This window comes from Hirundo rustica, unplaced genomic scaffold (genome assembly GCF_015227805.2).
Source record: "Hirundo rustica isolate bHirRus1 unplaced genomic scaffold, bHirRus1.pri.v3 scaffold_565_arrow_ctg1, whole genome shotgun sequence".
Lineage (NCBI taxonomy): Eukaryota > Metazoa > Chordata > Aves > Passeriformes > Hirundinidae > Hirundo > Hirundo rustica.
In genome coordinates, this window is record NW_026690608.1 from 1 (window position 1) to 10303 (window position 10303).

The window sequence follows — 10303 nt, forward strand, 5'->3', positions numbered from 1 at the left end:
CATCCCTCCCTAACCCCGGAATTTCCCCTCCAGCCTCCTGAGCCAGCCCCGTGTGTGACATCCGTGGGATTTTGGGGATGCTCTGAGCTCCTCCTGGGGTTTTGGAACCCCAAGATCTCAACCAGAGGGATTTCCCTGCTCTCCCTAACCCCGAATTTTTCCCTCCACCTCCCGAGCCGACCCCGTGCACAGCATCCATGGGATTTTGGGACACTCTGATCTCATCCAGAGGGGTTTCCCTGCTCTCCATCCCTCCCTAACCCCAGAATTTCCCCTCCAGCCTCCCGAGCCGACCCCGTGTGTGACATCCGTGGGATTTTGGGGGTGCTCTGAGCTCATCCAGAGGGGTTTCCATGATGCTCTGAGCTCCTCCTGGGGTTTTGGAACCCCGAGATCTCATCCGGAGGGGTTTCCCTGCTCTCCCTAACCCCGGAATTCCCCCTCCAGCCTTCCGAGCCGACCCCGTGCACAGCATCCATGGGATTTTGGGGATGCTCTGATCTCATCCCAGAGGGATTTCCCTGCTCTCCATCCCTCCCTAACCTCGGAATTCCCCCCCCAGCCTCCTGAGCCGACCCCGTGTGTGACACCCGTGGGATTTTGGGGATGCTCTGAGCTCCTCCTGGGGTTTTGGGGATGCTCTGAGCTCATCTCAGGGATTTTGGGGATGCTCTGAGCTCCTCCTGGGGTTTTGGAACCCCAAGATCTCATCCCAGATGTTCCCATCCCTCCCTAACCCCGGGTTTTTCCTCTCCAGCCTCCCGAGCCGACCCCGTGCGTGACATCCGCTGCGAGTTCTGCGGGGAGTTCTTCGAGAACCGCAAGGGGCTGTCGAGCCACGCGCGCTCGCACCTGCGCCAGATGGGCGTCACCGAGTGGTCGGTGAACGGCTCGCCCATCGACACCCTGCGCGAGATCCTGCGCAAGAAATCCAAGCCCTGCCTCATCAAGAGGGAGCCGCCGGGCGCCGAGCGGGCGCCGGGCGAGGACGGCGCCGAGCCGCAGGCCCCGGGCGCGGCGCTGCCCCCGGCGCTGGGGCTGGCCCCGCTGGGCGGGCGGCCGACCAAGCCGGGCTCGGCGCTGGGGCTGGCGCCGCTGGGCGCCAAAAACGCCGGCGCCTTCCTGGCCGCCAAGAGGCCGCTGGGCGAGGATCGGCTGGGAGCGCACGGCGAGGCCAAGCACAAGGCCTTCGAGCTGGGCTTCAAGGCCAAGGCGCTGCACGACAAGGCCTGTGAGTGTCTGAGGGGGATTCCTGGGAATTTCTGCTTTTTTGGGGTGTTTGGGATGGTTTTGGGGTGGTTTTTGGGGTGTTTGGGATGGGCTGGGAGCGCACGGCGAGGCCAAGCACAAGGCCTTCGAGCTGGGCTTCAAGGCCAAGGCGCTGCACGACAAGGCCTGGGAGTGTTCGGGGGGATTCATGGGAATTTCTGCTTTTTTGGGGTGTTTGGGGTGGTTTGGGATGGTTTGGTGGGTTTTTGGGATGGTTTTTGGGGTGTTTGGGGTTTTTGGGATGGGTTTTGGGATGGTTTTTGGGGTGTTTGGGCTGGGCTGGGAGCACACGGAGAGGCCAAGCACAAGGCCTTCGAGCTGGGCTTCAAGGCCAAGGCGCTGCACGACAAGGCCTGTGAGTGTCTGAGGGGGATTCATGGGAATTCCTGGGTTTTTGGGGTGTTTGGGGTTTTGGGGATGGTTTTGGGATGGTTTTTGGGGTGTTTGGGCTGGGCTGGGAGCACACGGAAAGGCCAAGCACAAGGCCTTCGAGCTGGGCCTCAGGGCCAAGGCGCTGCACGACAAGGCCTGGGAGCGTTCAGGGGGATTACTGTGGTTTTGGGGTGTTTGGGGTTTTTGGGATGGGTTTTGGGATGGTTTTGGGGTGGTTCTGGGATGGTTTTGGGATGGTTTTTGGGGTGTTTGGGCTGGGCTGGGAGCACACGGGGAGGCCAAGCACAAGGCCTTCGAGCTGGGCTTCAAGGCCAAGGCGCTGCACGACAAGGCCTGGGAGTGTTCAGGGGGGGATTCATGGGAATTCCTGGTTTTTTGGGGATTTTGGGGGTTTTTAGGAGGTTTTTGGGATGGTTTCTGGGGTTTTTGGGATGGTTTTGGAATGGTTTGGTGGGTTTTTGGGATGGTTTTTGGGGTGTTTGGGCTGGGCTGGGAGCGCACGGAGAGGCCAAGCACAAGGCCTTCGAGCTGGGCTTCAAGGCCAAGGCGCTGCACGACAAGGCCTGTGAGTGTCTGGGGGGGATTCATGGGAATTTCTGCTTTTTTGGGGTTTTTGGGGTGGTTTTTGGGGTGTTTGGGCTGGGCTGGGAGCACACGGAGAGGCCAAGCACAAGGCCTTCGAGCTGGGCTTCAAGGCCAAGGCGCTGCACGATAAGGCCTGTGAGTGTCTGAGGAGGATTCATGGGAATTCCTGAGCTTTTGGGATTTTTGGGATGGTTTTTGTGGTGTTTGGGGTTTTTGGGATGGTTTTGGGATGGTTTTGGGGTGTTTGGGCTGGGCTGGGAGCACACGGCAAGGCCAAGCACAAAGCCTTCGAGCTGGGCCTCAGGGCCAAGGCACTGCATGACAAGGCCTGTGAGTGTTCACGGGGAATTCCTTGGGATTCATGGGAATTTCTGCTTTTTTGATGTTTTTGGGGTGTTTTTTGGGGTGTTTGGGGTTTTGGGGATGGGTTTTGGGATGGTTTTGGGATGGTTTTTGGGGTGTTTGGGCTGGGCTGGGAGCGCACGGAGAGGCCAAGCACAAGGCCTTCGAGCTGGGCCTCAGGGCCAAGGCGCTGTATGACAAGGCCTGTGAGTGTTCAGGGGGATTCATGGGAATTTCTGCTTTTTTGGGGTGTTTGGGATGGTTTTGGGATGGTTTTGAGGGGTTTGGGGATGGTTTTGGGATGGATTTTGGGCTGGGCTGGGAGCACACGGAGAGGCCAAGCACAAGGCCTTCGAGCTGGGCCTCAGGGCCAAGGCGCTGCACGACAAGGCCTGGGAGTGTTCAGGGGGATTCATGGGAATTCCTGGGTTTTTGGGGTTTTTGGGATGGTTTTGGGATGGTTTTTGGGGTGTTTGGGCTGGGCTGGGAGCGCACGGTGAGGCCAAGCACAAGGCCTTCGAGCTGGGCTTCAAGGCCAAGGCGCTGCACGACAAGGCCTGGGAGTGTCTGAGGGGGATTCATGGGAATTCCTGGGTTTTTGGGGTTTTTGGGATGGTTTTTGGAGTGTTTGGGGTTTTGGGGATGGTTTTGGGATGGTTTTTGGATGGTTTTTGGATGGTTTTTGGGGTGTTTGGGCTGGGCTGGGAGCGCACAGCGAGGCCAAGCACAAGGCCTTCGAGCTGGGCTTCAAGGCCAAGGCGCTGCACGACAAGGCCTGTGAGTGTTCAGGGGGAATTCCTTGGGATTCATGGGAATTTCTGCTTTTTTGGGGGTTTTGGGATGGTTTTGGAATGGTTTTTGGGGTGTTTGGGCTGGGCTGGGAGCGCACGGAGAGGCCAAGCACAAGGCCTTCGAGCTGGGCCTCAGGGCCAAGGCGCTGCACGACAAGGCCTGGGAGTGTTCAGGGGGATTCATGGGAATTCCTGGTTTTTTAGAATGTTTTTTGGGGTTTTTGGGATGGTTTTAGGATGGTTTTGGGATGGTTTTGGGGTTTTTGGGCTGGGCTGGGAGCGCACAGAGAGGCCAAGCACAAGGCCTTCGAGCTGGGCCTCAGGGCCAAGGCGCTGAACTTCGAGAATGTTCCAGCTACGCCCACGCTCATCTGCCACACTTTGTGCACTCCAAACCCCGTTTTCTCTGCTCTAATTCCCTTTTTTCCATGTTTTGACTCCCATTTTTCCCGTTTTTTTCCCATTTTTCCATGTTTTAACTCCTGTTTTTTCCCATTTTCCCATGTTCTGACTCCCGTTTTTCCCCGTTTTTCCAGCAGCAGAGGCGTGCTGCGAGCTCTGCGGGCTCTACTCCGAGAACAGGAAGGCCCTGGCAGCCTCACCTGTGCCACCTTGGGCACTCCAAACCCCATTTTTACCCATTTTTTACCCATTTCTCCCCATTTTTTCCCCGTTTTTCCCCATTTTTCCATGTTCTAACTCCCGTTTTTCCCATTTTTTCCCCGTTTTTCCAGCAGCAGAGGCGTGCTGCGAGCTCTGCGGGCTCTACTTCGAGAACAGGAAGGCCCTGGCAGCCTCACCTGTGCCACTGTGGGCACTCCAAACCCCGTTTTTACCCATTTTTACCCATTTTTACCCATTTTCCCCCATTTTTTCCCATTTCTCCATGTTCTAACTCCCGTTTTTCCCCGTTTCTCCAGCAGCAGAGGCGTGCTGCGAGCTCTGCGGGCTCTACTTCGAGAACAGGAAGGCCCTGGCCAGCCTCACCTCTGCCACTGTGGGCACTCCAAACCCCATTTTTTCCCTGTTTTTTTCCCCATTTTTACCCATTTCTCCCCATTTTTCCCCGTTTTTCCCTGTTCTAACTCCCATTTTTCCCCGTTTCTCCAGCAGCAGAGGCGTGCTGCGAGCTCTGCGGGCTCTACTTCGAGAACAGGAAGGCCCTGGCAGCCTCACCTCTGCCACTTTGGGCACTCCAAACCCCGTTTTTACCCATTTTTAGCCCGTTTTTTACCCATTTTTAGCCCGTTTTTTACCCATTTTTACCCATTTTTACCCATATTTTCCCCGTTTTTTCCCATTTTTCCATGTTCTGACTCCCGTTTTTCCCGTTTTTCCCCGTTTTTCCAGCAGCAGAGGCGTGCTGCGAGCTCTGCGGGCTCTACTTCGAGAACAGGAAGGCCCTGGCAGCCTCACCTCTGCCACTTTGGGCGCTCCAAACCCCATTTTTACCCATTTTTACCCATTTTTACCCATTTTTATCCATATTTTCCCCGTTTTTCCCCATTTCTCCCTGTTCTAACTCCCGTTTTTCCCGTTTTTTCCCGTTTTTCCAGCAGCAGAGGCGTGCTGCGAGCTCTGCGGGCTCTACTTTGAGAACAGGAAGGCCCTGGCAGCCTCACCTGTGCCACTTTGGGCGCTCCAAACCCCATTTTTACTCATATTTTACCCATTTTTACCCATTTTTATCCATATTTTCCCCGTTTTTCCCCATTTTTCCGTGTTCTAACTCCCGTTTTTCCCATTTTTCCCCGTTTTTCCAGCAGCAGAGGCATGCTGCGAGCTCTGCGGGCTCTACTTCGAGAACAGGAAGGCCCTGGCAGCCTCACCTCTGCCACCTTGGGCACTCCAAACCCCATTTTTTCCCTGTTTTTTCACATTTTCTCCCCGTTTTTTTTCCCTTTCTCCCCATTTTTCCCCGTTTTTCCATGTTGTAACTCCCGTTTTTCCCCGTTTTCTCATGTTTTAACTCCTGTTTTTCCAGCAGCAGAGGCGTGCTGCGAGCTCTGCGGGCTCTACTTCGAGAACAGGAAGGCCCTGGCCAGCCACGCCCGCGCTCACCTGCGCCAGTTCGGCGTCACCGAGTGGTGCGTCAACGGCTCGCCCATCGAGACGCTGCGCGAGTGGATCCGGCACCGGCCCCACAAGGCCGGCGCCTACCGCAGCTACATCCAGGGCGGCCGGCCCTTCTCCAAGAAGTTCCGGAACTCGGCGCTGGGCCCGCAGCAGCGGGAGCCGCGGCGCGAGGCGGCGCCGCCCTTCCCGGCCCCGGGCGGCGGCCCCGGGGAGCGCGACGGGAGGGCGGCGGAGGGAGCGGAGCGCGCGCTGGGAGCGGCGCTGGGAGCGGGCGTGGTGAAGGTGGAGGAGCAGAGGGGCAACTTCAGCAGTGAGTGATGCTATGGGGGGGGAAAAAAAATGGAAATTGGGAAAAAATGGGATTGGGAGTGGGGAAAATGGGGATTGGGAATGAGAAAAATGGGATTGGGAGTGGGGGAAATGGGATTGGGAATGGGGGAAAATGGGAGAAATGGGGATTGGGAATGGGGAAACTGGGATTGGGAATGGGGAACTGGGATTGGGAATGGGGAAAATGGGAGAAATGGGGATTGGGAATGGGGAAATGGGATTGGGAATGGGGAAATGGGATTGGGAGTGGGGGAAATGGGGAATGTGGGCAGGAATTAGGAACAGGAATTGGGAATGGGAATTGGGAGTGGGACTGGGGAATGGGATCTGGGATTTGGGATCTGGGATGTGGGATGCGGGATAATGGATGTGGGATTTGGGGTTTGGGATGTGAGCTATGGGGTTTGGGGTTCAGGATTCCAGGTTTGGGGTTCAGGATTTGCGATTCGGAGTTCAGGATGTGAGCTATGGGGTTCAGGGTTTGGGGTTTGAGGTTCAGGATTTGGGGTTCAGGGTTTGGGATTCGGGATATGGGATTTGGGGTTCAGGATTTGGGGGTTTGGGGTTCAGGATGTGAGCTGTGGGTTTCAGGATTTGGGATTTGGGATCCGGGGTTCAGGATTTGTGGTTTGGGATTTCGGGTTCAGGATTTGGGGTTTGGGGTTCAGGATTTGGGATTCGGGGTTTGAGGTTCGGGATTTGGGGTTCAGACTTTGGGATTCGGGATATGGGATTTGGGGTTCGGGATTTGGGGTGTGAGGTTCAGGATTTGGGGTTCAGACTTCGGGATTTGGGATTTGGGATTTGGGGTTCAGGATCTGGGATTCGGAGTTCAGGATGTGAGCTGCGGGGTTCAGGGTTTGGGGTTCAGGGTTTGAGGTTCAGGATTTGGGATTCAGGGTTCAGAATTCGGGATTTGGGATATGGGATTTGGGGTTTGGGATTCAGAGTTTGGGGTTCAGGATTTGGGGTTCAGGATTCAGGATTTGGGGTCTGGGATTCGGGGTTCAGGGTTTGGGGTTCAGGATTTGGGGTTTGGGGTTCGGGATTTGGGGTCTGGGGTTCGGGGTTCAGGATTTGAGGGTTTGGGGTTCGGGATTTGGGGTTCAGGATTTGGGGTCTGGGGTTCGGGGTTCAGGATTTGAGGGTTTGGGATTTGGGGTTCGGGATTTGAGGGTTTGGGGTTCGGGGTTTGGGATTTGGGGTTCAGGATTTGAGGGTTTGGGGTTCGGGGTTCGGGATTTGGGGTTCAGGATTTGAGGGTTCGTGGTTCGGGGTTCGGGGTGCGGCCTTGGCGCCCTCGGCATCCCCGTGCCCGTCCGCGGCAGAGTTCGAGCGGCGCCAGGCGCGGCCGCCGGAGCCGGGATTGTGCCGCGACGCCGCCGCCGGCGCCGAGTTCCCGCGGAAGCTTCCGGAGCCGCGGCCGCCGCCGCCGCGCGTGCGCCCGGTGCCGGCGCTGGTGCCGCGCCCGCCGCAGACCTCGCTCGTCAAATTCGTGGGCAACGTCTACACCCTCAAGTGCAGGTGCCACAGCCGGGAGCTCGCGGCGTTTTCCGGCGTTTTCCGGCGTTTTCCGGCGTTTTCCGGGATTTTCCAGCCCTTTTTGGGCGTTTTTTCCCAATTTTCCCCGCTCTTCCATCCCTGGTTTTGCTCTTTTCATCGCTTTTCCCTCCTTTCTCTGCTCCTCCATCCCTGAATTTTGGTCTTTTCCCACTTTCCCTTTCTCCTCAATCCCATTTTGGGGGAGTTTTTCCCGCTCCCCCATCCGCAAAAACCCCCAAAATCTGTTAAAAACCCCCCAAAAATCCCCAAAAAATTCCCCCCCAAAAATCCCCTGAAAATACCCCCAAAACCCCCATAAATTTCCAAAAAAATCCCAAAAAATCCCAAAAAAATCCAAAAAAAAATCCCCAAAAATCCCCCAAAAATCCCCAAAAATCCCCAAAAAATCCTTTAAAAATCCCAAAAAATCCCCAAAAAATCCCAAAAAATCCCCAAAAAATCCCAAAAAATCCCCAAAAAATCCCCAAAAAATCCCCAAAAATCCCCAAAAAATCCCCAAAAAAGCCTTTAAAAATCCCTTAAAAATCCCCAAAAAATCCCCAAAAAATCCCTTAAAAATCCCAAAAAATCCCCAAAAATCCCCAAAAAATCCCTGAAAAATCCCCCAAACCCCCCCAAACCCCCAACCCCGGTGTTGTGGTTCGCAGGTTCTGCGAGGTGCAGTTCCAGGGCCCGCTCTCCATCCAGGAGCAGTGGCTGCGCCACCTCCAGCGCCACATCCTGGACATGAATTTCTCCAAGTCGGATCCGTGCCGGAGCGAAGCCGCCGCCGAGCCGCCGCCCTTGGCCCAAGCTCCCTGAGCCTCGCGTTCGTTTGCGGTTTTAATTTTATTTTTATTCCTCTCCCTCCTCGCCCCTTTCCGAAAAAAAAAAGAAAAAAAAAAAAATCCAGAAAGGGGAAAAAAAAAAGAAAAAAAAAACCCCAAACCCAACCAAAATTCCAGGCGGGAATCTCCTCCGTGGATTTTTTTTTTTTTTTTTTTTTTCCTTCTGGAAAATTCCTCGATCTTTCCGGAAAATTCCTCGATTTTTCCGGAATATTCCTCGATTTTTCCGGAAAATTCCTCGATTTTTCCGGAAAATTCCTCGATTTTTCCAGAAATTTCCTCGATTTTTCCGGAAAATTCCTCGATTTTTCCGGAAAATTCTTCGATTTTTCCGGAAAATTCCTCGATTTTTCTGGAAAATTCCTCGATTTTTCCGGAAAATTCCACGACTTTTCCGGAAAATTCCTCGATTTTTCCGGAAAATTCCTCGATTTTTCCGGAAAGTTCCTCGATTTTTCCGGAAAGTTCCTCGATTTTTCCGGAAAGTTCCTCGATTTTTCCGGAAAATTCCTCGATTTTTCCGGAAAGTTCCTCGATTTTTCCGGAATATTCCTCGATTTTTCCGGAAAATTCCACGATTTTTCTGGAAAATTCCTCGATTTTTCTGGAAAATTCCTCGATTTTTTTCGGGGGTGGGGAGGAGGAGAAAAGAGCCCCGGGGCCGGGGACACCCAAAGCACTACAGGAGCGCGGGAATTCCCGGAATTCCCGGAATTCCGCCCCTTTCCCGTTCCCGGGAGGAAATAAAACGGAAAATCCGACAAAAAATCCCTGGTTTTATCCCAAAGAAGCGGCGGCGCCTGGGCGGGGAGGGAATTCCCAGAATTCCCAGAATTCCCAGAATTCCCGGGATGGGGAAATCCCGCTGCCTTTTGTACATTTTGGACCCTCGGAGAGTTGTAAATTCCCTTTTTTTTCCCCGGTTTATTTTGGGGTTTTAGTTCTGTTTTTCCACTGCCCCGTCGATGTCGGAATTCCCTCGGTTCCTTCCCGAAATTCCCGATTTTTCTTCGCCTCCCTCCCGGATTTTTCCTTTCTCCCATCCGAATTCCCGCGGGATTCTTCGCCGAGCCCCAAATTCCCGCGGGAATCCCCGAAATTCCGGGAGGATTCGGCTCCGGTTTTTCCCCAAATTCCCTTTTTTTGGTTTTTTTTTTTTTGGTTTTATTCCCGATTTTTTTCCCCCCTCATCCCGAATTTTTTAAACTCTAGATTTGTGTAGAAAACCAAGGAGCAGAACGAAAAAAATTCCGTTTTTCTTTGGGAATCCCCAAACTTCCGGATTTCCGGAGGGAATTTTAATGGAGAAATTTTTTATTCTTATTTTTATTTTCCTGTTTTGTTTCGGGTTTTTTTCCCCCCCCCCCCCCCCCCCCCCCAAATTTTTTTATTTTATTTTTTATTTCCACGTTTTTTCGGGACGTTTCCGGCGATTCCTGTACCCGGGACTGGGCGACGATGGATTAAAATTCTTCTGGAAATGAATTCCCGGGAAAAAAAAAACTACGGAGTCTCTGGATGCTGAAATGTTGGGATTTGGGGGGAGAATCCGGGGAAATTGGGAAATCCGGGGAAATTTTGGGGAGAATTCAGGGAAATTTTGGGGAAATCCAGGGAAATTTGGGGGAAATCCAGGGAAATTTGGGGGAAATTTGGGCAAATCCAGAAGGATTTGGGGAGAATTCAGGGGGATTTTGGGGAAATCCAAGGACATTTTGGGGGGGATTCAGGGGAATTTGGGGAAATCTGGGGAAATCTGGAATGGATCCAGGGGGATTTGGGAGAAATCCAGGGAAATTTGGGAGAAATCCAGGGAAATTTGGGGAGAATTCAGGGGAATTTGGGGAAATCTGGAGTGGATCCCGTGGAATTTGGGGGAAATCAAAGGAGATTTGGGGGGAATCCAGAGGAATTTGGGATAAATCCAGGGAATTTCGGGGTTTCCGGGGAGCATTGAGGGAGGGGAGGGGGCAGGGTGGGGTTTGAATCCTGGGATTTGGGGACAGGGACCGGGATTTGGGGACTTTTGGGGATTTTGGGGATTTGGGGATCAGGATTTGGGGACAGGGATCGGGATTTGGGATTTTGGGGGACAGGGATCAGGATTTGGGGGATTTTGAAGATTTT

At 53.8% G+C, this 10303-nt stretch overlaps 1 protein-coding gene across 1 annotated transcript; it reads left to right on the top strand.

Moving 5' to 3' along the window:
- Positions 1-716: 716 nt before the first annotated feature.
- Positions 717-9533, top strand: WIZ (WIZ zinc finger; the record flags this gene model as incomplete). The annotated part of the gene is made up of 4 exons (XM_058424437.1): positions 717-1231; positions 5365-5766; positions 7115-7310; positions 7997-9533. Coding segments are annotated over 4 exons (1267 nt in total), but the record flags the coding sequence as incomplete, so codon positions are not given.
- Positions 9534-10303: the final 770 nt, after the last annotated feature.